Consider the following 27,215-nt stretch of genomic DNA (forward strand, 5'->3'; position numbering starts at 1 on the left):
AGTGCACTTCGTTTAGGAAACAAAGTTGTGCACAAATAATTTGCATGTATTTTCAGTGACCCTGCAAGGCAAAACTAAATTGATAAAAAGGAAGTGAAACTAAATTTGCATAAATTTAGTCCTGATCTGGTGCATGTTTGCTGTGACTGTGGGCTTGAGTGATTCTGTCTCCTTCCACATTCCAGTCATGTATAGTTTGGTAGGTTTATTGGCTAATAACTTGCCTCTACTGTATAAGTGAGTAGTAAAATCACAGGGTGGAAATTAAGAATCTGGCTAGAATAAAGGATTAATGCAAATGGCTGTTTAACTCGTGTGAACTCAGTGGGCAAAAGGGTCCAGGTTTTGTGTTGAAGGTCTCTTTGCAAAAACAAGACAATTAAATCCAAGCCATTATAGTTTGCATTTCATCATTCTGTTTTGAGAGGCTCTGGTATTAAAGTATCTTAAACTTTCTAAGACTGTCATCCATCAGGGTCTGCCACAATCTATTACTTAATATATCCCCCATGTATGCAATATACAGCTAAAGGTACCCAAACTATTATTGAACTTTTGTATTCTCTGCAGGTACAGTGATCTTCTAATGCGCTGCCATGAACTTGACATTTGGACACAGGATCTGTCTCTTCCTAGTGTAATCTGGATCTCAGGTTTTTTCAACCCACAGTCTTTCCTTACAGGTATTTTCTATTTGGAAATACAATCTATCATACAAGAAATCTTAACTCTATGCATATTATAACTTTGCAGTTTGTTTAGTCATGGATAACAGATGACCAATGTATCAAACAAAAATCCTAAAAGGTTAGTGTAATCCTTTAAGATCTTCTTAAAAATTCCATCTTGCTAATTTACTGCTGTGTGGTATAATTACTTTGAAAAACTTTGAGACTTAATGGCTGCTTTGATTAACGTATTTTTAAAAAATTACTTTCCTTTATTTTTCTATTAAATCTTCTCTTCCTGATGGGTGGTCATTCAAGCAGCTCAAACCAATCCTAGATTCTAATTTGCATGCCATATGGTGCTGATGTACTTAGCTGCATACCTTTAAAATATAGTCAGAGTAAACTTCATTACTTAAGTAATTGATGTAAACAATATCCATGATTTAATTAAGCCCAGATGTGAAAAAAATTCTATCAATTTTTGGTAAAGTTTAACAGCTCTGGTATACAAACTAAACTGCAAACTTTAATACACTCTTCAAGAAGGGGTGGAGGCAAAAGGCAAAATGTGGCAGTTAGCCTGACTTCAGTGGTTGGGGGGAGTTTATTCTTAAGGATGTGATTTAACAGGCCAAAGTCAGCATGGTTTCCTTAAGGGAAAATCTTGCCTGACAAATCTGAGAGGATTTTTTGAGGAAATAAAAGGCAGGATAGACAAAGGAGTCAGTAGATGTTGTATATTTGGATTTTCAGAAGGTGCTACCCAAGGCTGCTTAAGAGCCATTGATAGTACAGCAAAAATACTGGCACGGATAGACTGGCTGACAGGAGGCAAAGAGTGGGAATAAAGGGGGCTTTTTCTATTGGCCAGTGGTGTTTCACAGGGGGTCTGTTGGGACTGCTTCTTTTCATGTTAATGGTTTTGTGGGAAGGTTTGCAGACATAATGAAGAAAGGTGGCGGGACCAGTAGTGTTGAGGAAGCAGCAAGTCTGCAGAAGGACTGGAATGAGTTAGGAGAATGGGCAAAGGAATGGCAGATGAAATACAGTGTTGGCAAGTCTAAGGACATGTGCTTTGATAGAAGGAATAAATGCACATACACTATTTTCTAAACATGGAGAAAATTGAAAGGTGCAAAGGGACAGGATTCTCTTGGGCAGGATTCCCTAAAGGTTGAGTTGGTGGTAATGAAGGCAAATACAATCAATGTTAGCATTCATTTTGAGAGGAATAGAATATAAAAGCAACAATGGAATGCTGAGGCTCTATGAGGCATTAGTCAGATTGTGTTATGAACAGTTTTGGAGTCCCTTTTCTAAGGAGGGATGTGCTGGCATTGGATTAGGTCCACGGGAGGTTCATGGGAATGAAAAGGTTAATATATGAGGAGTGCTCTGGGCTCTGGGCCTGTACTCACTGGAGTTTACTCAACTATTGAAAAGCCTAAATAGGGTGGATATATCTTACAGTAGGGGTGTCTAGGACCAGAGGGCACAAACTTGCAGCTACTGTGTTTGTATCGTAATTATGTTGGAGTTCATCTAAGTGCTAAGCCTGGTGGATTAGAGTTTTACTCCAAATCCCTTGGTGGCATTAAAATGGCTTGAATGACCAACTCCACTCTTTCTGTTCTAGTGTCTACATGCAGTTGAATAATTCGAAATGAAACTCGACAATTCTCTGCAGATGTGAATTATGGGGTAATTGATTATTTTTGTCTTGCACCTAGCTGAATGCCACCAGTACACCAGTTAAAATAATATTCCCATTTTTTCAGCTGTAATGCAAAGTATGGCCAGAAAAAATGCATGGCCCCTCGATAAGATGCATCTAACAGTAGATGTCACCAAAGAATTAAAGGAAGACTTTACACAGCCTGCCAGAGAAGGAGCATATATTTCTGGATTTTATATGGAAGGTAAACTCAGTATCACTGAAGTTTAAATTTTTAGTATGAGTTGCTTGCTTTAATCCTATCCTGTCACATCGTAGGAGCACGATGGGACACACAGAGCGGTCATATAGCAGAAGCACGGTTGAAAGAACTTACACCGATGATGCCTGTTATATTTGTTAAGGCGATTCCCATTGATAAACAGGAAATGAGAAATATTTATGAATGTCCTGTTTATAAGACTAAATTGAGGGGACACACCTATGTCTGGACTTTCAATTTGAAGACCAAAGAGAAGCCTGGAAAATGGATTCTTGCTGGCGTTGCTTTACTGTTAAGGGTGTAGATGTACTGTAGTGCAGTGGTGCCTTGGTTTCAGGCTTGCAGTATCAGCCTGTGTGGCACAAATTTGAGAATGACAATTATTGAGAGGACTTGGAATGGGATAAGTCACCCCAAATCTTCCTGCATTCATTAGCAAACCGTGCAGTAGTACTGACCAAAAATACAGTTAAAGTTTTCAGGACTCTTAATATCAACCCATATAACACCCTCTCTTTTGATCAGTCATTAATGAATCTACTTAGAGGCAAATTTCTTTGCAGATTAAAACAATCTGTTCTTGTAACCTGTTCAAAGTATGAAGAAATAATTCAACCACCTCTTTTTCTACCTGTTATGGCATACAAGTAAAAAAACTTTATTTTGGCAATCAACTATAACATGTTGCAGTATCTGAGATGGTCAAGGTACGTTTTAATAAAAATATTTTTACAATGTCACCATGCTTGTACACTAGCAAATAATTAAAAAAAAACCTGGTAACGTGTGTTTAAGATCCGATGTATGCTTCCTGCTTAAATTCATCTCTCCGAGTGCAAATAGCCAACATTAGGCGACCATGTAATACCATGGTGCAAGTAGGAAAACATAGCATTAAAATGCAAAAGACCAGTATTTCTCCCTCCTTCCCAGACATTCAAGTACCTTTTAGATGCAAATTATCTCAAATTTTGTATGGCTTCAACAAGAGTGCATTTTGTGATGTTAATCCTTCACGCACAATGCAAGCATAATGGGGGAGGCAGAAGGCAGAATTGCAAAAAAAAAACAGAATTGCAAAAAAAAAAAAAATGTTTTTTCACTTGCCACTTCTGGCCTGTGTAGGGAAGTGGTGGTCCCCTTCCCCTTCTCTTTCCTTCCCAACCCCCAAAACACACGATTTAATAGAAGCTACAAAGCTAAGTATGTGAATATTGTTAATTGCTAGACTAATAATTGATAACATTTTAAATGAACTACTTATGGCTTTATTTCAAAAATGATTTTAAAAAAAGATGAAAGTCATCTGTTATTTTAGCCAGCTGCAGGTTAAGAATATGAAGCAATTAGTCTAAGATGGAAATACAAATTATCTGAAACTTAGAAATTGAGCAACTGGATGTTTAAAAACAGACTAACTCTATTAATGCGCAGAATGAGGGATTTACTTGCTGCAACACGCAGCAGGTCATTGTGCAAATAATTTTGACGTTACTATCTATGAAACATCAATGGCATTACAGACTAAGCTGCCAACAAACCTTTAAAATCATATGCAAAATTGTTAATACCCTCTCCTCCGAAATCTAAGTGATTAGGATAGCAAAGAAAACGATGCAAGTATTTTACTATAGTTTTGTGTAATCATTGCTCATATCATTTAGCAAAAATTAAAATGGTATATTGTGAAACTTAAATGTAAACCATTCCACATGTTGTACTGTGCATCGATACATCTTCAGTCTTCCACTTGAAGTTCCTTTTGCAGGCTGAAAAAAGAAGTTTTCATGAATTAAAATGCTGTACATCAAGATTGTGTGAAATGAACAAAAGCTATCAATTAAACTTACCTTTTCAAATAAGCATGAACGTTATCATATCCATGATACTTGGCCAGGTAAACAAGAACACCTGTAGCACAGCGACCTTGACGCTGCCGGCAGAAGCTGCAATTACAGATTCCTCTGCAAGGAGGACAATGCCAGTTCTGGAGGGGGAGCAAAGCACAAAACATAAGCACACAACAGCTTCTCCTACTAGGTGTTCTTGATTCTGCAGCCCAGTGCTTAAGTTATTTTAGAATGACATGGCAATAAAATAATTTATCTAATTAGTAACAAGAATGCTGATTATTTTCAAGAAATCTCTTCTTTAACAAGGGGTTCAATATATCCAAGCAAAGGTAACTAAACTCCACAAATTAACTAAGTCTTTTCTTGCTAACACGTTAAAATAACAAGGCAGACTAGCTTGTCAATCAAGCAGTTATAAACTTGAAAAGAACAGGATGGCTTTAAGTATGTGAGAGCTTTAAAAGTAACTGGTTTAATAATAAGAAATTGTGTTTTTGTAAATTGTTAGTTTCATTTTGCTGTAGTGAAAAATCAACGTTATCACTCACCGGATCTAATAAAGCATTCTTAACGAGCTCGCCGTATCGATTACGAAGACATGGTCCACAGAACTGTCCACGGACACCTACACATTCTGGGTTGCGACAGCATGTTTTCGTATCAATTGTTTTCTGACGGCATTGATGGCAAGTTGTACCCTGCGGGGCAAAAAAAGATGTTTCTGTTCACAATGAAAAACACCAAGATTATAAACAAAAGCACACATATTATGGTAAAGTGATCATAAGACATTACCTTCAGTACATTCACACTGAAGAATTGCTTAAAAGATATCACAAATTTTGGGTTGAAATCACAGATAAATTACTGATGGGAAATATCCTCTACCTAGTTACCAGCCAATACTGACAATGAGCTATTGCCAAGCAAAGGCTATGTAGCAGAATACAACCGAAGGCCAGCTCAGGCTGTGAAACCCACGCACTAATAGTGCAAAAAGATCAATTGTTGGAAGTATTTTACTTCACTTAGATGGATTTTATTTGTTTAAATAGTTCTTTGTTGTGTTTATTTGTTAACTTATTAATATCTGATTCTAATAATTTTACATTAGTGAGACAATGCTTGGAGAAATAAGAATGATGTACATACTGAGGGAAACCTCCCAGCTTCTCTCTCCTCTGCACTTTTTATCTGCAGCTTATTTCAGTACTGCTTGGTCATATGTTAATGCTTACCATTTTTTTTTCCCACAGCATTTTTTCCCCAAGTAAGTGAAATTGCTTTCTAAAAAGCTGTACTAAGATGACAAAAATGTGTGCATGCCTTTGGGAGGGGGACAAAAGCATTTTTTCCATATTTAAAAACAGTAGAGACTGGGTTTTTGCATGGTCAGCATCCTGCGTGAATTAAGAGTCTGCAACTTTTAACACGCAAATGCATTCATGCTTTAAAATTAATAATGTATTCAATGCAAATTATGTCATTGTAGTAAGTGAAAACACGTTAGACTGAATAATCCTGTTATTTCAAATAAGGACACATGGTTATAAATGCACAGAATAAAGGGCACTGGGTTAGAAATTCTAGTTTTACCTTGATGTTACCCACAAATCCTACTTGGATCTAAAACCACAAGACACTGTAGCAATTACCTGTGGTCACACTGCCCACACCTTAAAACCTACACTGAAAATATTGAAAAAGCACTTTGCAGATCTGTACCACCAAAACAGCTTCTATTTAGCAACCTACAATGGTTGGTGAGCAAACACAGAGCATCCCAGAGTGGAACTGAAAGGATGATAGTGAGAATGTCTAAGTTTATTAAACAGGTGCCATTGCTATGCTTAGACAAAGACTGTACGATTCCATATGGATAAAATGATGTAATTTATCAGATTTCTCATCAATTGGTTACTTCCCATAAACACACGATCCACCAAAGCTTCAGTCCTAACACTCAGAAAGGTTGTAGCGTGAGCAGTACCGAAGAACCTGGCCTTTTGGCCCACTATGCCCATGCTGACCCACTGCCATTTACCCCATTATGCTTGCATCCCCCTGCAGCTTGCCTATCCAAGTGCATGCCTAAATACCCTTAAACATATCTGATCCACCATCAGCTATCAAAGCATCAGATACCAAACACTGCATAAAACAATTAATTCTGATTTCCATTCCAGTTCTGACATGTCAGTCCATGGGCTCCTCTTGTGCCAGGAGGGGGCTACCCTCACGGTGGAGGAGCAACACATTATATTCTGCCTCAGTACCCTCCAACCTAATCACATGAATATCGATTTATCCTTCTGGTTAAAAAAAAATTCAGCCCCCACCCCCCCTTCCCAGCTCTGACCTTTTTACCTCTTCTCACCTGCCCATCACGTCCCCCTGGATCCCCTCCTCCTTTCCTTTCACCTATGGTCCAATCTCCTCTCCTACCAGATTCTTCTTCCTCCAGCCCCTGACCTTCCTCACCCACCTTGGCATCTACCCCATCCTTCTCAGTCCTGAGGAAGGTCTCAGCCCAAAACATCAGCTGTTTATACTCATTTCCTGACCTCCTGCGTTCCTCCAGCATTTTGTGTGTGTTACTTTATGTAAAACAAAACCCTCTCTCAAATCTTCTGATCTGAACCTATGCCCTCTTGCCGGGGGGGGGGGGGGGGGGGGCGGGGGAGAGTATCTGTGCCTCTTACAGTTTCATATACCTAACTCAGATCACCATTCAGCCCCTTACACTTCAGGGGGAGGAGCACAGCTAATGCAATGACTCCCCATAATTGAAGTCCTCCAGTGCAGGCAACATCCTGATCAATCTCCACTGCATGTTCTTCAGTACAACCTTGCACTTAAATGGTGTCAATGTATTTAAAAAGCAAGCATCCCTTTTGGAGAAAATACCTGGATTAACTAGATCAGTTACACAACTTACCACTTGCTTTTTACTTATTTGTTGACAAGCATTAATACATCATTTTCAATGTTCTTGCTATGATTAGAAAAAAAGTTCACAATCCCTTTTCAAAGTTATTTTAGTTGGTTGACAAACTGTAATTAAAGTTAGTCACTTGAGCAAGAGTCAGTGTTAAGATTCTTACTGACTTTTTCCCCAAGCTACACATCTCAGATTGAACCTAACCTTGCTCCACTCAAATAGTCAGACTTCTGACAATGGCACATGACATCCAGTAACGAGCACTTATTGCGTATCCATGAGGGAAATAAATCTTTCTCCACCTCAAATGTCACAAAAACCAATCCAATTCTAGCATACAGTGCAAACCAATTTTTCTCCCCATTTCTAGAAGCTGGAACAGAAAAACCTACTATAGCTCGATTATAAACTTTCTCCTTTGCTGAAAGGGAAATGTTTTCCAACTCTTCCTGAGTGATGTCTTCAACTGGCCGCACCACATGTGGGATGGCAAGTACACTGGAGCGGCTTCGCCTGCGCAGGGGTACATCCACCTGAGGGTCGACAGAGCAGCAAGGGTAAAGTCAGCATCAGTACACAAACTTCTCCAAACTACATGACAAATTATTCACGTTCCTAATCTGATATCTCAACATTTAATTAAATGAACAGAAGTTTACTTTTGTCTGCACACAGCATTCCAGATATGCAAATACACTGATGTGGTTGGCATTCAGCCGTAGGCAGCTTAAGGTTATACACCTCAGCATTCAATAAACACACAAGGCAACAATAAATGAGGGACGGACTTGCAGTATCCTGTCAGCCCAATTCAGAAATGCAGCGGCCACAAAAATCTGCTCTATCGATCAGGAAAAAAAAACAGAAGCTATACATTGGGAGGATTACATTATTAAAAAATGTGATGCAGAAAGATTATTCAGCCTGTCAGGTTCAAGGTAGTTCTCAGCAGAGCAACCCCATTCCCAATCTCCTAATTTCCAGCCAATTATTCTCCCTCATATACCATCAACGCCCCTTTGGTTCTTTGCCATTTACCTACATTTAAGGGGTAATATACAGTAGCCAATTAACTTAGACAACTGGAAGAATAGTGAAGCACCAAGCAGAAACTCACCTGATCGCAGGGAAAACAAATGGTGCACCCTTGTTCTCAGTTAACAAAAGAACATTCCATGTTTGCCATAATCCCAAGGAAATGTTCCTTGGTAGTTGCCCTTTGATTTGTCTTACTTGGGAGCATTAATGGATGTAAGGCAAAACATATTCTCACAAAACCAGAAAGCTTTAAAAAAAAACAGCACTGCTAGAATTTAAGTGCCAGATACATTTGATAAAAACCATATTTGATGCATTGCACTTGACGCTGTTGGCATCATACTGGTGTGGACAGAAGTGAGCAGGCTAACAATTAGGAGCAGCATTAGTGGCTTCTCTCCAGTTGACAAGATTTATCAAGCCAGTTTCAACTTGATACAATTTGTAAATGACTTGGATGATTGTTAATGTTACTGATGACTTAAAGATAAGGAAAGCTAACTGTGAAGAGGGCTTAAGGATGTATAAAGGAGTATAGGTAAATTAGATAAATAGCCAAAGTTCTGGCAAAAGGGGTATATTGTGGGGAAAAAGGTGAAGTTGTCCATTTTAGTATATACATTGAAAAACTTGACATGACGAGGAATCTGGGTATCAGAATATTATTGTTTACAGTTAAGAGAAATTAATGCAAAAGTAGTAAATTATGTTTTTGATATGGAAGGTATTAGTGGGACCACATTCAGTTACTGTGTACTTCACTGGTCTCCTTATGAGGGAAGATAAAAATGCACTGGAAGCAAGTTTAATGGAGTAATACCTGGAACAGATCGTGTGTCTTATGAGGAGATGGTTACGCCAGGTTTCTATCTTTAGAAAATTTCAGAAACGTAAAAGGAGACTTAATCAAAATACACAAAACACTGATGGTCTTGACGTGATGTATGTGGAGGTGTATTTTTTTTGTGGAGAACTAATACTAAAGGTTCAGTTAAAATAAGGGGAAACAATGAGAGGGAGATAAATGTTTTCTTCTCATAAGCCAATGAGCCTTTGCAATTCTCTTCCTCAAAGGGTCATGGGAGCAGAGTCTAAGTGACTTAAGGTAGGTATTGATAAGATTCTTGATAAGTGACAGACTACCTCAGTGGTGTGCAGAAATGCAGAATTCAAATTTCAATCACATCAGTCATGACCGTAACAAATGGTGGAGCAGGCTTGAGAAGCCAAGCGGCCTACACCCGCACCTAATCTGTGCATTTACGAGTAAAGAGTCAACTGAGTATATGTGGCACCTGTGATGTGGACAAACTTTTCCACCAAAACATAACAAGAATAAAACACAGTACGTGGGCCAAAGCAGGAAAATGGGAAATTGTCTAAAGATGGTCAGTAAGATTTTAAAAGGAGTGCACTGGATAGAAAGAGGTATATCAGGAATTCCTACAGTATTGGGTCTACAAGGCTGAACAATGGAAGCTAACAGAACTCAGCAGAGATGAAATGTCCTCTTTTTGATCTCTTGGGCCTATATTTATTATACTAAATGTCATTGTAGCTCCATGATGTCAAAAAGGATACTGCAAGGACCAGCTTGCAGAAAAAGGATGCTGCAGCTTTGGATGTGCTGAAGCTTCTGGAAGATGTGAAGCTGGCATGGGAATAATAAAGCATGTAGACAACAAAGCCACAGATGCCAAATTTAGCAGCAGATGGGCTGAGGGACAAACCGCATGACAGAGTTAGAAGCAGGTGGTCTTTCTGATGGAGCGGCTAGGGGCTGCAAGGTCAGCACACAGTTGAACAGGGCACAGAAATTGCTTACACGAGCAGTCTGTGAAAAGGCAATATATTAATTTAATTATCCTTGCCAGGATTTGACAAATGTGAAATTTAAGGATGAACTGAAATATTTCCTTGCAAAGCTGTTGTTTAAATTGTGAAAGCTACCATATCATGCCTCTTTTGGATAAACTAATACTCAAGGCCAATTGTTTCAACATGCTAGTTTTCAAACTGCCTGCCAACCTGCAACATCAAGTGCTGCAGAAAGCTTCAAAACAAAATATATTGACTTTCAATATTTCAATATTTCTTAATGAGGCATTTATTCCCAAGTGTTTAATTGCAGTCACTGCAGACACCACTGGAATAGATCTCTTATAATTTTTATGAACATGAAGTCTTTAACTGCAAAGGTTATTAGACTTTACAAGTGACCACCAGAAATGCAGATTAAGCTGGCAAAGTCAGTGCACCATGAAAGGTGTTGTTAATAGCAGCACAAATGACTTAATGGCTCTACCTCAGAGAAGTCATTATCTAGAAACTTCCTTTTCCTCATAAAGCTGACATTATCTTCTTGCTCAAATGATGGAGAAGGAGGACCATCAACCAAGGATCTTGACCGAGTGTGAGGTCGCGCACTGCGCTCGGGATTCTGTCTAGAAACATTTTCTATGAAAGAATTCCTTGGTGGACGTTTTAGTTTCTAAAGAAAACAACAAACCACAGTTAATTTTCTACCTCTATATCCATGTTATAAACATTATTGAGATAATGTACTTAAAAATACAGAAAGTTTTAGTAAACCCTATATTTTCTGTAATTTAAAAACATTGTCAAATGATTTCAAAGAAAACCAAATTTTAACCTTTAATACATCCTACCCTTATTTTAATAAAAATCTTTAAAAATATATTTTGCAGATTTAAGGACGTCTGCTTTGCTGTAGGTGATGATCTAGAAACAATTAAGACAATTTGTAAAGCTAGACTATGAGACGCACCACACACTCACAATATTAAAATCACATATTCATATAGTAAAGTTTCTATTTAAGTAAATAAAATGTGGCTACTTTAGTAAAGTAAGTCTATTAATCTTAAGTGTAATCCTAACAATTTCAGTTCAATATGCTCATTGTTAAGATATCACAGTTCAGAAAATGATTAAGTGTCTAATGCTTGCAAGAACTTCCATGTCACTGTTGAAGAGTTTTTGAGCAAATAGCAAGCATATCCTATCACCACTTACCGATGGCGTCCTTTGAATAGAAACTCTCCGTGGAATGAGCCCCGGCACAGTTTCCAACTCTGCTATCAGCTTAGCCAGCTATAGTAAATACAAAAAATATAAATAAAAATTTACATTAAGACATTTACTACCGCTAGAAGATTCTGCAATAGCCTTTTAAATTGACAGAATTTACAGCACAGATACACATCGTTCAGGCTAACTAGACCACTTTGATTTTTATATTCCACAAAGGCACCCAACCATTTATCAATTATGCTTTCATGTACTTACTAATTTTCTCTAAAAATGTATCAGTGCTATTCACTTCAACCACTCCATGTGGTAGCATTTTCCACATCCTCATTATACCATGGGCAGCAATTTCTCACAAACACCTTGCTGAATTTTAGCTTTTTCCAAATATTTGCTCCTGATCCGGTCTTCCTTTGGTATGCTTATTCCGGTATACCTTACAAATATTTTAGAATTATAACAAACATAAACGTACATGAAGCTATCACCTTTGTGCTGTTTTGTTATCAGAGCAACTCCAGTTTCACCACCCACTACCTTCTTAGTTAATTTTCCCCACAAAATATTCAACCAATTCCCTCAAAGGCCACTAAATCCGAGGTCTACACTTTCCAGATTCCAAACATGTACTATATAAAAGTTTTTTCACATCATTCTTGATTCATTTCCCCTTTCTTTTACACCAGTGGTCCCCAACCTCCGGGCCGTGGACCGATACAGGGCCGCAAAGCATGCAGCAGTAGCCGGAATGCACCCAACACATCTTTAAGAAAAAAGCTGAAATAAACAATCTAATTAATTAGGTGCCGGTGCGTTCCGGCTACCGCTGTGCCCCTGCATGCTTCGCGGCCCGGAGGTTGGGGACCACTGTTTTACACCCAACATCTAATCCTTGACTATTCCAACAGGAATAGCCTCTATTGTTCACTCTGTCCAGACTGCTCGTTGTTTCTATATACTTCCAGCAAAGCATCCCTCTTCAGTCTTGTCTCCAAAAACCATACTACCTCTGTATTCCACCCTTGTAGTTGTCTTTTAAGTCTTTTCTGGATGCTAATGCCTTCACATCCTTCCTTCAATATGGTAACTAGAACTGAACAGAATACCCTGGGCGAGGCCAAACCAATATAAAGACTCAGTGTGACCTCTTTACTTTTAGATTTTATGCCTCTAATGGTAAAGGCCAGGATAGTCTGTGTCTTAACCAGTTTAAATCCGCCCCACCATTTTCAGAGATTTGCACATGTATGCTCCCCCGATCCCTCGCCCCTGTTAGAATATTATTCCACATCCACCCTCATTAAAACTTAATTTCACATTAAACTTTATCTAACACACTTTTGCCCATTCCACTAGCTCGGCTATATATCACTGCAATCACTCACTCCTTCACAGTTCATAATATTCAAGTCTTGAATAATCTCAAATTCAGAAACCATGCTTTGCGCTCCAGTGCAGAAAGAAAACTCGATGGAACAAATCATTCAATTCTGCAATACCACACAGGTAACCCCAGCATTACAGAAATTCACCCTTACAGAATTCACAACCTCCCCAATAACCCGAGGTAGAAAATAAAATTCACCCTCACAGAATGGGTTCAACTCATCTTTTTTGTCATCTGCAGATGACACAGCCTTGTATTTATAGAAAACCATCACTTCCGGCTGTTTACTACAAATGTACCAGAACATGGGTTACCTGTTTGCCTACAGATCAAATCTGGTTTACAAGATGGACTCTCTCTACCTTCCTTGCCATTTAGTATTTCATACCTCAACCTGAGCACACCTCACATCAAATTTAAATAACCAGGTCAAACTTCTGCCCCAGGCAAATAGTCAGAAGGGGAAATTCGATTTTCATGTAACATTATTTCCAAATTGCTAAAATCCCCAACTCATTCACAATATTCATATATGTCAGAGTTAAAGGCAATTACCATCATCTATTCCCCCCCCCCCCATCTTTTAAGGGTCAGTCCCAGCAATTTAATCTACAATACAAACAGCATTCAGACAAGATGACACACTGTTGTTGCAGGATTATCCTTCTCTGTGCTGAAATTTCTATCAGTAAAATGATCTACAGTGGGTGAGGTAAGCAACTATGCCTGCTGAACTGCCGGATTGTGGTCAATATCCCTTTCAGTTCCACCTTCTCTCTTTAGGCAATATGCAATTACAGATCTACAGCAATGTAGCAAAGCCTCAACTATTCTTGTTCTGGCCCAGCAAACCAGAAGCCTCAGGGAGATTTTAGTGCTGTGCAATCTATTCGAGTCAGTGAACAAATAAATTACAGAAAAGTGTGCAGTATTTACCATGGCTTTGTTTTCTTTAATGTTTAGAGCTCTCTTTTCTAGAAAGCTTGATCCTCTGGGTTCGTTGAGGTCAGAGTCAGATTCGGATTCAGAGGCTGATTGATTACTCAAGTCAACAGTAGAATCTGGCACTGACCCATTTTTGTTTTTTCGAGATGGAAACCTAAAAGCCACGCGTAATGGAAAAGAACGTTTGTGCTGCATTCTAGAATTCTCTTCAATATCTTCATCACTTATTTCCTCCTCAGATTCAGATTGAACACTCTACAAAACAAATAATAGATTTATCAGATTTCCTTAACAAAATGCAGTATTCATATTTTTAACTAGGAACGCATCCAAAAACTGAAAGCCAAAATATAATGGGACAAATTTCAATTCAGCAGTTTTCTTTGAATATTTGAAAAACCTTGAACAAAGAAAACCCGTGAAAAGGAATCTATAGTGCTCAAAAGCAAGACATTATATAATCCCTCTTCTCTTAATTTATCCCAATCCCAACAAAATGCAAACAGAAATTGTAAAAAAAAAATCACACACGTCACTGTTTACAACACACATTGTGACAGACTGGTTCCAAAAGCAGCAAAGAAATCCAATTTCGGCAAAATCACTGATTCAAGAGTCTAAATAATAACTTTCAGACAAACTATTAATAAACTGGAAACAAGCATTAATGCAAGCCAGTTCCATACTTCATATAGATTAAACATAAAGTTCATAGTTTATCTAAAAAGTTTCAATGCTCAGTAATACCATGGCTTCCATTACATCTTTGAGGTCGCTTTCAGAAAAGCCATCAAATGATTCATTATCGTCAGAGTCCTCATTAAAAATCCGAGCCAGTTCATCTGTCAGGATCTCTGTTCTGAATTTAGCTTTCTGAGAAGAAATAGAAAACTTGTTATAATATAGCAACTATCATATTACAGGTAATTGTAGTCGACTTCTTTTGCATTCACAATCTTAAATTACACTTACTCTGTTCGTAAAATTGTCTGAAGCAAAACTATCACAGCTATCATCTGATGATGATGTTTCCATGGGAACCAATGCTACATTTCTGAAGTCTTTAAATTCCTCCTTTCCAGAAAGGTCTATCTGCTGCAAGAGAAGAGAGAAAAAAAATACAATCTTGAATACCTTTTAAATAATTTCATTTAGTGTCAGGTTTTAATGATACGAATTGCAAGGAATTCACTTAGCATAACACACAGTTCTACTCTGAATCTGCTTTGTGCTATGTAAATGGAATGCTGAGCCAATTTATTTGAGCTTTGCAGGCTGGCTTTGAGATTTGTAGATATTTATCATCAGTTGTGCTTATTCAATATTCAAACAGCATGTTTTGGTTAGTTTGAGAAACCAAAGTAGACAGATAAAAGTTTTATTGTTCCATACAGAAATCTGCTATACCAGCTGGAACACTGACAACTGGTGGGGGGGGGGGGGTGGTAAGAGAAGCAGCTAATCTATAATAGTAACATGACCTGCATGCAAATCAATACAACTTCAAAGTGTATTTCTCCCTGATTGCAAATTTCACACAGAAATAACATTGTTTATTAAAACTCATTGTTACATACAGCACCCAGTGGATTGCAGAGAGATTTTTCGAAAGATATATATATATATATATATATATATATGTATATATATATATATTTTAAACTATTTTCATTGTAATACTGGAAAGATGTGAAATTTTACAGAATAAAGTTACCAGTTTCAGGCACAATATCCAAGATATGCAATTAAATAAAATCTTAAATGTCAAGGCTGCAAATCACCCAACTTTCACTTTATATCAGTGTAACTGACAGCTGCACCATGGTGAGAATTGAACAAACTAAAGAAAACAGGTCACGGACAGCCTGTATTTATACCCTGACCCAAAGGTGGTTTCACTGCTTCCGACAGACATGACAGCCTGCAAGTCTTTTCAAGGATCTCTACAAGCAACACAAAAAAAACATGCCTGGTGCCCCACTGGGCTTTCACATTTGAAATGGTAATACTGCTAGGCCTCTTAGATCATTACAGGGTTTTCATCAGCAAAAGACATCAGAAAAACACAAGAGCATGGAACCACTCTTCCTTTTACCACACAGGAAACCTTTCCTTTCCAACACCAAGCCTCAAGCTCAGATTTTAAGATACAACTTAGGTTTTTATTAAAAGGTAACACCATGAAAATGGTGCAAGGCGTTCCTGGGTTACTTGTAGCCTGATGCATGTTAAAAATCGCAAAATCCAAACACTAACTAGGAAGTGTTCACTCTGCACATTTTCTTGCAGAATAATAAATCCAAAAGCCTCTAACCACAGTAGTCTACATGATAAAGGACATTCTCAAAGGTGCTTCACAAAAATGTTAAACAAGTTGATACAGAGTCACACGAAGATCAACGTAGACGAATCAGTATAAGGTGTGTTTTAAAGACGAAGTGGCAGAAGGCTTTTGGACGGGATTCCAGAACTTCAAGGCTATGTGAGCCAATTCCATTGATTGGATATTTTAATTTGGGGAAAACTGATGAGGTCACAATTAGCCACAGGTGGCTGTATGCCAGAAGAGATTACAGAAGGGCAAGACTGCAAAGGAGCTGAAAACAAAAAATCAGATTCTTAACCAGGAGGCAGCGTAAATCAATTGAGCACAAACGGTGATGGGCGAATAAAGCAGGGAGGGAAGGGGGCCAAGAAATGTCCTGTCAACGGTGGTGTGTTTGAAGTCTTGATTAACAAGCAGATGGGCAAGTTTCAGCAATGGAGGCGCAGAAGCAGGGCAGAATCATGTTGCAAAGATGGAAATCAGTCATCTTAATCTCATTAAGAAGAAATTACCCAAAACTTAACTTGTGCAGTCATATATAATGTCAAGGTTTCAAACAGAAATCAAACATGCTTCAAGTTACAGACTATATTTCTCATTTCCGATAAAAGGTCAGTGACCAAAAAGTTAATTATGCTTTTCTCTTCACAGATCTGCACGACATGCTGAGTATTTCCTGAATTTACATTTCATTGCTTTTCAAACAGTCTGATAGAATTTCAGACACTTGGCATTGAAAGGAATGGAGCTGACCACAAGGGAATACAATCTGTGTTAACACAACTCATCTACTGAAATGAATTGGGTAATTTCAGGACACCCACACGGAGTGTGAAAGTGTACCTTTTGTTACCAACATTTATGGTGCATTAGAACAAAAACAATAGTGCAAACTGTAAGTCCCTATGAAATAGACTTGACTTTTACTGACAGTATTAAAAACTGACCATCAATCTCCTGTTCTTCTGTTGATTATTTCTTTTTAACAGCAAGCACTGATGAGATATTAATAAACCTGATAATGTGAGGAAACTGAATTAACGTGCAGTTAAAATGAGGGGAAATGGTTTAAGCGCCCTGGGTAATCGACTCTGACAGTTCAATTCCTAATAATGTCAAGATCATTAATTCCTCCAGGCAGTTCCCCACACTGAACTTAGCAGTACCCAGTTTAAAAATAAGTATTCCAACAACTTTTCAAAAAATAAATTAAAATACAAAATTAAAATCTGGAGCATAGGAAAAGACCATTTAATTCATTCTTCCATGCTGTGCAAAAACAAACAGCTGTTTCGGCCATTCCCAAATCCCAGCACTCATCCTCAGCCTGGTGGGTTACTGAATACAAGTGACATTTTGGAGGTCTCCTCTCCACCGCACACGCCCCCCCCCCCCAAAGCAGTGTGTTTCAGATCCCCAGAACTCTTCTTAACATTCCTCATCCACTCTCCTGCTGTCTGTATCCCCTTGCTATTGATTGAATTAATCCCAGACATGCAAGCACACCCTTCCAGCCAAAAATTTGCAACTGCCTTTCAAAAGGTGCATTTTGAGAAAACACACCACCCACCCCAAAATCTGCGTTAGTTGCACTTTCGGTTGCACTTGTGCACTGCAGACTAAGGTGCAGACTCCCTCCCACACTGAAACCAGAGACCCACACCTGGCTTACCTCTGGATGGGCAATCTGGACATCAGACCTCATTCATGGGGTAAGGTGGGGCTGAAAACAAACATCCAACTCTCACCAACCCCAAATGCTCTGTGAAAGGAGATGAATCCCATCCCACCCCATTTTATTAACAATTCCCACATGAGGCACAATTATATATTAACATGGCCACTAACCTCCTCCACTGTCCAGGGCTACAATAATTTTGTACAACCCAATGGTTAAGCTTCTTTACCACAATAAAAGCAACTCTAAAGTAAAATTCTCTCTTGATTGAAATTATTCCAGCTGTGAACTTGTGTCTTATGCAGCTTCAGCAGGAGCTCCTTACACATATACTTAAGATAGGAGCAGAGGCAAGTAAGTGTATGGTGTGCCTTCTAAACCACCTCTGCCACCTGTCGTATTGTTAAGCACCTCCAAGATCCAACTTCTCCTCATCACGGCCCAAAAACCCATAATTTAGCCCATATTTATTGTCCTTGTTTGCTCTTACTGGAAATCTAAAATAAAAACACAAAATGCTGCAAATACTCGGGCAGTGTTTGTATAAAAAGAGAAGTAGTTCTAACATTTCACTCATGGACTTTCAGTAGAATTCAAGCACAATCGGGATTTTTTTCTGACAAATGGTCTTCGAGGTGAAATGTCAGTTCTTGCTTTTTCCACGAATGTTACCTGACCTGCTGAGTGTTCCCAGCATTATCCATTTTTAGATCATTTGCTCTTGTCTGACATTTGAAAATGAAACATAGATAGCCTGATGAGGGACAAGCAACAAAAGGTACAGGGGTCTAATTTCACTAAAGGATATTAGCATTTAAGATGTTGACACCTGAGAAATGATGGTCTCTTATTCCCAACACTGTTAATCCTTTTTAAGCACTAACAGGATTTTACTAGAAACTATTACGTGGAATTCAAGTTTTGAAAACATTTTAGTATATTTACTTTCTGCACTGAAATATAATGCAATAAACACCCAGTTAAGAAGGTTGTCTAATAAGATTACAAAACAATGACTTTCATTAACTAAAACTCATTTTATTTTAGTCCCGAAGAAGGGTCTCGCTCTTCCTGAAACGTTGACTGTTTGTTAATTTTCATAGATGCTGCCTGATCTGCTGAGCTCCTCCAGCATTTTGTGTGTATTGCTTTTATTTTAATAGTAGGCTTTGTCAATTCAGAAAGTAGTATTACTCAGGGGTGGAGGTGGGGCGGGGACTTCTTTAATCATCCCAGTCTCAGAAAGAAATTTCAAAGCATTTGTCAGCACTGAATTAAATCAAGACCACCTGGTGGAGGTAGTAATCAGCCCTCAAGCCTTCTCCTTCATTCAATAAAAGTCTTGGCTGATCTTTAAATTCAGCACCATGATCCTCCACTAACTTGCGCCCTGATAGAAGATGAGGTCCTTGGACTGGCACAAGCCCTTGTGTAGACCACAGATAGAAAAGTCAGTATAGGAATTTAAACAGCAGCCAGCTACTCAACACTTTGTTTCTGTTTTCATATTAACATTAGAACAAATCTGCTAGAATTGAACAGAACATTTCAGAAGCATGTTAAAGCAGCCCTCTGTCTCGAAAGTCAGAAGATGAAAGAGGTGGAAAGTTATCAAAAGTGGGGTTTGAAAGGGAGCTCAAGGCGGATCACGTGTTCTGTACATTTGAAATTAACTGTGTGGTTGGCTTACAAACACACTTTCACTATACACCAATTAAAGACATTTTCCATCAGACCATAAAATGAAACTACGTTTAAGATAGTAAATAAGTGACAGCCACTAGCTGCCACAACTTCAGTAAGTTCCTAATATTGAAAGTATGATGAGCTGAAACATTTAAAAGAATTGGTTTACAACCAAATATACATATTAAGAGAAAACTTTACACTTTATATCTGTAGGTTTTAACTGGAACTGATCTATCTCAATTCATTTGCTAACATTTTGCACTGACAGAATAAAAGCCACTTCGCACACATGCTGGAGTGGGAAGAACAAATGTGTAATTCAACATTTATCACTTGGCTAATGAGATCAATCACATCTACTTAAAAAAATCCAAAAAACCATTCACATCTGCAATTGTCCATTCTGTCCTTTTGAATTTGAACAAATATACACTGTTGCAATTGTGACAACATAAAATTTTATCTTCTCCTTTTTGTACATACAGTATGGACAATTCTGGCAGTGCAAGTATTTAATTCCCAACTATATAGGTTGTGATGGGCACAATTGGAAACAACATCTCCACTTCACTGACAATCAACACTGGTGCATCTCAGGGGTGTGTGCTTAGCCCACTGCTCTACTCTCTCTACACCCGTAACTGTGTGGCTAGACACAGCTCAATACCATCTATAAATTTGCTGATGATACAACCATTGTTGGCAGAATTTCAGATGGTGGCATGGCAATAGGGCATACAGGAGTGCAATATACAAGCCAGTTGAGTAGCAGCAACAAGCTTGGACTCGTCAGCAAGAGCTTTAAACAATAATCCAGGGTTTTCGTTGCTTCTGCTAATGAGACTTTAATTTTTTCCCCTTTGCAAGAAATCCAAATCTTACGTCACTGATTTTCTCCCACTGCTCTAGTATCTCTGAAAAGCATGGTAAAAAGTGCACAAATGCAGTCCTAGACATATTTTGTGACTCTGACACTAAAAAGATCAATATTAAAAACTGCAATTACAGATTATTTTCTAAAAGTACATCTTTGATTTCTTAGACAGAGGTGTGCCAATAAAGAAGCTCATGAAAGCCCTTTTCAAACTGTGGGCAACACTTTTCTTTTGGCTCAATGCTAATTACTTTCAAGGCCAACTGATATTAAATTGACAGAAGGCCATTCAGAGCCTTTATCACTTCTGAACCCTGCCTCAAACATGCCCAGCTCCAGATATCCACTTACACCACTTTACGTTTAGACATTGTCAGCCTTATCATGGAATCTTACTATATACAAGTATTTTATTACAATCTTTTAAAAAATTCTTCTCCAACTTGTAGAGTATTTAGTTTAACTATTAAGTTTGATACATTTCCTGCTGTAGAAATTTTCTGAATATTCAAATGTTTGCACATCTCTTCTCTAGCACTGTACACTACACCTATTGACGTTTTTAAACCCCAAGCATAACTTCAGCTGTAATCAGCTTTTCCCAGACCTTTTTTTAAAATCACATTTACACAACATTCAAATCATCTGAACCTAAACACAGCTCTCACCAGTAACAAAACTTAAATGTTTCAACAACTCTTATCAACTGAGCACGTCAAAGTAAAACAAGCAACAGAACACAAATTAAGTAAAATTGCAACACCTCAACAGAAGAAATATCTCACGTCAACTTCACCTTTCAAATAGAAAAAATTAAGTCAAAATTTTAAAGTAAAAAGTCAAAAATTTTGTCATGTGCACAAGTACATACACAGGTATAATGTAAAGCTTATCTGCAGCAGCCAGCAACTGTGCAGGCACATATTATCAATAAGAGCACATTCACAAGTAAAACATAATTTAAACATTATTTTTTAATAGAAACATTAAAAAGACCATTTTAGTGCAAAGAGGTCAAACTGCAATGATTAGGTAATAATCTGAAAATAACTTGGAAAATGTGTAGCTCGGGTGGTCGATGTTTGGGTTGCGCTGTTCTCCAATCTTGGCATCGTCTCTGATGATGTCTCCTCGTACGGAGGCGAAACGTTTGCAAATGGGTTGCAGAGATCAGAGATCAACTCAACCCAACCTGTTATAAATCTCTCTCAGCTGCTACTTTGGGTAGAACTTGAAGCCATAAAACTTCCTCTAAAAACGTCCAAAGACAACAGACAATGAATGTTATGAAACAAAAGACAAATGATGCTATTCCACATAAGAATACTGGATGATCTCTTAGGAAGTAAACTTTATAAGAAGCATATAGAGGGCAAACAAGTTTAGGGAAAAAACTCCAGAAGAAAAAGGACTGGTTAGTTGAGGCATAGCTTCTGTGGTGGAACAATTAAAATGGGTTATCTCACAATCTACTTCTTCATGGTCCTGCACCTTATTCTATACCTATGGAGCGCTCTTTTTAACAGTAATGCTATATTCTACATTATCTTGCTTTTCCTTGTACCACCTGGATGTACTAATGTGGTGAAATGATCTGTATGGATGCCATGACAAGGTTTTTCCAATGTACCTCAACTGATAACACAATAATAAAGTATTTTACCTATGTGCAAGATAGCAGAATTATAGCAATGCAAAGACAAACTTCTGAAACTTCATCATGTCTGCAGTCGGCTGTTTATTTCTCTTCATAGGTGCTGCTTGACCTACTGAGTTCCTCAAGCATTTTGTGTGTTGCTCAAGACTTCCAGCACCTGTAGTATCTCTTGTCCTCCTCTACCGCATAATAACTAGAAATGCCCAAGGCAATGCTCATGACGAATTCATCACTGTACCCCTGGCATTAAGTTTCATAAAAGCAAAACTGTCAGGATCATTTTAACTTGACTATTGTGGAACGTTAAGGATTAACTTTCATGGAGATAATTTGGTCTGCCTTATCAACAAGAGCAGTGAAATCTTATTTCCGGTTCACTTCTGAATGAGACCAGTAGTTCCACCAATCCAGATCCCGTGCCAGATGGGTTCAATTCTAGAAGCTAGACCAACCTACTTCTACTTCAATGGTGATTCTAGGCCTGGAATTCAGAGGCAAAAACGTAAAGCAACGCAAGTTAAACAAAACGTTTCGTTAAATAATATATTTCTACTGAGATTTTACATAATTTGAATTGTCTCTGAAGGTCAGAACCTTTTCAAAACTAAAATGGCTCCAAGTTAAAGCTTCCTGCAAACCTTGCCAACAGCCTTCCAAGCACTTGCACGTGGCAAACCCACACTGGATTTAAGGGCAAGGAAGGCCAAGCAAGGAGCATGCAGTAAACTGCACTCTGAAATTCTGGGCAACAGGCCAGATCCAACACAACTCCACCCTAAAGCAACCCACACAAAATGCTGGAGAAATTCAGCAGGCCAGACAGCACCTAGAGAAAAGAGTAAACAGTTAATGTTTCCAGCCGAGACTCTTCAGCATGACTGGAAAGAAAGAGGTCGGAGTAAATGGGGGGGGGGGGGGGGGAGAGAAGAAGAGAAGAGGCTTCCACACTGTATATTTTAAAATGTGTACCAGAACAGGGACCTGGGTGTCCACGTGCACATACCCAAGAAAATGGCAGTCATGTTGAGAGAACATGTTAAAATTATCACATTGAACCCTCAGCTACACAAATAAATACACTGGATAAACGATGTGACCCTACAATGGTAAATGACTAGAACTGACGAAGACAATACTCTTGGAAACATCCAAAAGATCTAGTGCTGCAAAGATTTTACTGGATCTTAGCTAAAATGTTAGGCAGGGCTGTGTTTCAAGGAGCAAAGTACTTGTTTGAATTTTAGGAGAGTTTCATGATGATCATGAAAGGATGAATCCATTTCCAGAAGGTAGATAGTCATAGACTGGCACCACAGACTTAAATGAAAATTCAGAGTAGGGATCGGGAGGAGGAAGAGATTTGAGGGTAAAAGGCTCTTTTGTCAAAAAGTACCAATATCATTAGAAATAGTCCCACCACCAGGTTCAGTAAGAGTTACTATCCTTCAACCATCAACTTCACTTGTCCCACCATTGAGATGTTCCCACAACCAATGATCTCACTTTAAAGGGCACTTTATGTGCTCCAGTTATTTATGTTTGCATTTGCAGTTTGCTGTGTTGTGCACTCTGGTTGATCTTTCATTGTTATTGTTCTACAGATTTGCTGAGCATGTCCAGAGGAAAATGAATCTCAGGGTTGTATATGGTTTCGTATATGCACTTTGATAATCAATTTACTTTGAACTTCGAAATGAGGTGGCAACTGTCAATCAGACCCTTCACAGTGCAACTGGTGAGGCAAAAGGGGAGGTGTAATGTGAAGCCTGTGGAATATGAACGAGAAGCCTGTGGAACATGAGCAAGAAATGAAATTGTTCGCATTATGGGTGTTATTGTTTTGTGCATAGTTGCACTCAAGCAGCTTCCCAGACAAATCTGCAATGGCTTATTAGAAGGACGGACGGTGGAAAGAAAGGGGAAGAAAGTAAAACATGGAAATAGGCCATCTCTTACCAATTTATTTTGGGCTAATCAAATTTCCATTTTTAATACGGGAAAGTAGTGATAACTAAAGAACGCAATCAAGTTATAGAGGAGAATAGAGGAGGATGACCATTTTTAAAATATTGATTCCTGATTTTAAAGCAGTTTAAGTATGCATCGGTGCAAAAGGCGGACGCATTAAGCTTGTACGAAAGAAAATACGTCCAAAGTAAATTGTAAAGAACCTTGAGCTCCTATTCAAAAACTATAATCCTCATATTCGAGGAGGCCCAAGTTCTCGAAAAATAAGGTTCAAATTTTAAAAAACACTGGCAAAAAGATGGCTAAAAAATCAAGTTGAAGCGCAAAATTTCATCTTCACTTTCTATCGTCGGATACTGTTTTCAGCTAGGTGGAATGTCATAGCTTTAGTGAAAGACAAATCACTGTATCCAGTTTCCAAAATTGCCTTGAATTCAGCAATCTAAAGCGGTATGACCATCACCCCTACCACCAGCAGACCACGTACACTATGTAATTATTGGATCGCCAGATCAATTCATTCTCTCCGGGTCAGCTTGGTATTAGACGGGCTCAGATTTCGTGGGCAATTAGGAGGGTATGGTTAACTAAAGCCATCCACAATTCAGTCGAAGTGCACCGTTAACTACTTAACGAGCTCACGTCAAGTAGACTACAAAAGTTGTCCTTGACGACATAAAACGGTGAAACAAAGCAGGCCACAGCATCAACCCACTCCGCCGCGCGGCGCGCAGCGCGCCCCCGCGACACCGTCAATCATCTGAATCTTTTCCCGCGTCAAGTCCTGTCACATGACCGGGCGCCCGGTTTAAATCCCAAAACCGAAGTTCAATGCAGAGATTTCACCTCAAAATGGGACATCTAAAATACACGACTTACAATTTAAAAACTGACAGGAAGGTGCGACTAACAGGACCTAAAGCTCAGCATTTAGCGTTCATTTTGACATTTATAAAATATTAAAATTTCACAGTAAAATAATTCTAACCCTGGCCTTTTGAAAACCTTTTCCATCAAAAACCAACAGGCACATGATTTTAAGGGCGACATTTTTATGTTCTTAAAGCGAGCATTAGTACGACAGAATGAATGATTCCGCTATGGAGCGTAGAGAAAGTTCTCTTCACCGAACCCAGTACCGATACGTAGAAATGTAACTTGTGCGCTTACCTTGCCCCGCAGTTTCTTCATTTTATGCGTAATTTCCAGAAAGTTGTTTAAAACAATGCTAACTTGTTTGCCGCAGACTCACGGCGATGCGAACGAGAGGCACGCCGGCTGCAAATCCCCCAGTCTGGAGGCGGAGCCCGTGCCAGTTTCGCGCGCTACCGACTCCTTCCCGCAGCAGCTCGTACAATGAGCCAAATGAGACGTCCGGCAGCAACGGTGCTGGGAAAACTTGCTCAAAACTGACAAAGCCTTTCGAATTTACTTCTTATTTAACAAATGGTTATTTTGCATTAAAAGACCACGCTCTTTTCTCTTCACAAGTATTAATAAACGAATTCCACCACCCTTATCATATTTGGCGTTGATTGAAATTACTTCTCCACATTTTTATACACGCAAATAATAACTCACCGCCATTGAGTCCTTTTTCTTTCTGCACCACAAATGAATCTAATGACAGCTTATATTTATATACTGCTGCAGTAAAACATCTTAAAGTGTTTCACGCAAAGAATTTCCATTCCCAGTCATCGAAGAGCTTGGTTCAGACAGTTAACATAAACATAAACTTTGGTCTTATGTAGCGTGAAAGGAAGAAATAGGCTGAGATTTTGCGGAGTGAATTCCAGGGATTTAAGGGCCATACTTTATGCCAGAAAACAATGATGAAGCGTCTTCAAAAAGAAAACGCACTTTGAGATTTGACCCCGGCTTCCAGCAGTCCTAATATTCAGGGGCTTTGAAGTAAATTCTGTGTCAATGTAAAAAGAATGATTGCCTTTCATTGAATCACACGTGAAATGCCAATCTGTGGTTTTGCCTGCGGTTGGAAAGGATCTAAACCTTTTACTCACTACAAAACTTCCCAGATAAGATTTAGCGAAGTGTGGAAGAGCTCAGAGACTTCGAAACAAGCAGAGATGAGAACGGGGAAAGATAAGCCGTGGTGGTACAGGATCTGAACACATGATCATTTTACCTGGGAAAATCACAATTCGTATAACAAATGACTTAATAAATGGAAAAACAATCAAATAGAGATCTGGTTGTAAATTAAAAATATTAAACTAGCCTTTCCCCCTCATGTACTTATAACCAGGTCATTTTAGTGTAGCCTATGTATTAGATATTTTTCGTTAAAACATAAAATGTTAAAATATCTGCATAACTAAAGGTAAGTGACCAAACATTTCCCATGTTCCCAGTGTGGTCCTTGGCAGAATTTTCCCCCATAAATATAACTCCGTCTGAATGCAGACTACATGTGTAACCCTTAGGTTTCTGATAGTCGTGAGTACTTTGCTCTTGCCCCACCCCACTGAAATCCAGTGCTTGGGAATGCTTGTGAACACCTTTGACATTTCCAAATACTCAAGTTCCTTATTACACTGTCAATAAAAAAAGTCTACTTCATCAGGACTGAAAAGAAAGAGGGCAGAAGCCAGAATAAATGTCTAGCCTCAAAGTAGTTTCTGGGTTGTTTACTGCATCTGGTGCTTCCAGCCCAGTTTCCTCTACACTGGTGAGACCTGACACAGGTGGGAGGAATTGTTTCACTGAGCATCTTTGCTCCGTCCACCATAACAGCCAGGATCTCCTGTTGGCAACCATCTTAACTCCAATTCCCATTCCCACACTGGCATGGCCTCCTCTAGTGCCATGTTCAGGCAACAGCCAGGTTGGAGGGGCAACAAACGAGAATCTGCAGATGCTGGAAATCCAAGCAACACACTCAAAATGCTGGAGGAACTCAGCAGGCCAGGCAGCATCTAGGGAAAAAAAAAAGTATAGTCAATATTTTGGGCCGAGACCCTTCGGCAACACTTCATTTTCTGTCTGGATGGTCTCCAAATTGATGGCACCAACATCAATTTCTCCAGCTTCCAGTACCTAGTGATCTCTGTTCCCAACTCCCCTGTTTTCCCTTATCCTTTGGTCCCTTTTGCTCCTCCTTGTTCCCCTTCCCTGCCCTCACGATCACTCACAACTTCCATCTTCAGATTCCTCACCTTCTTCCCTTCTTTTCCATG

The 27,215-nt window shown here is 38.8% G+C and overlaps 2 protein-coding genes across 2 annotated transcripts in view; one reads left to right on the forward strand and one right to left on the reverse strand.

The window, feature by feature from the left end:
- LOC140199572 (dynein axonemal heavy chain 11-like) overlaps positions 1–4,664 on the forward strand; it is a 47,262-nt gene extending 42,598 nt beyond the window's left edge. The window contains 3 exon segments of the mRNA XM_072261870.1: positions 571–683; positions 2,450–2,590; positions 2,665–4,664. Of these exon segments, the coding sequence (XP_072117971.1) occupies positions 571–683; positions 2,450–2,590; positions 2,665–2,912 (502 nt within the window). The 3' untranslated portion in view covers positions 2,913–4,664.
- Positions 3,252–25,291, reverse strand: cdca7a (cell division cycle associated 7a). Its single transcript, XM_072261871.1, has 10 exons — positions 25,186–25,291; positions 14,796–14,918; positions 14,571–14,696; positions 13,815–14,078; positions 11,477–11,554; positions 10,746–10,931; positions 7,795–7,935; positions 5,010–5,159; positions 4,459–4,595; positions 3,252–4,377 (listed from the first exon to the last, which is right to left on the reverse strand). Exons 1-10 carry the CDS (start codon positions 25,204–25,206, stop codon positions 4,347–4,349), a joined length of 1,257 nt encoding a protein of 418 aa, XP_072117972.1. The 5' UTR covers positions 25,207–25,291; the 3' UTR covers positions 3,252–4,346.
- Between the last annotated feature and the right edge of the window lie 1,924 nt (positions 25,292–27,215).

This window comes from Mobula birostris, chromosome 6, assembly GCF_030028105.1.
Source record: "Mobula birostris isolate sMobBir1 chromosome 6, sMobBir1.hap1, whole genome shotgun sequence".
Lineage (NCBI taxonomy): Eukaryota > Metazoa > Chordata > Chondrichthyes > Myliobatiformes > Myliobatidae > Mobula > Mobula birostris.

Coding starts and splice junctions, on each gene's coding strand:
- cdca7a (XM_072261871.1), bottom strand. CDS start 25,206: ATGAAGAAACTGCGGGGCAAG. Junction 14,919..25,185: donor TGAAGAAACTGCGGGGCAAG/GTAAGCGCACAA, acceptor CTTCTCTTGCAG/CAGATAGACCTTTCTGGAAA. Junction 4,596..5,009: donor AGAATGCTTTATTAGATCCG/GTGAGTGATAAC, acceptor CTCCCCCTCCAG/AACTGGCATTGTCCTCCTTG.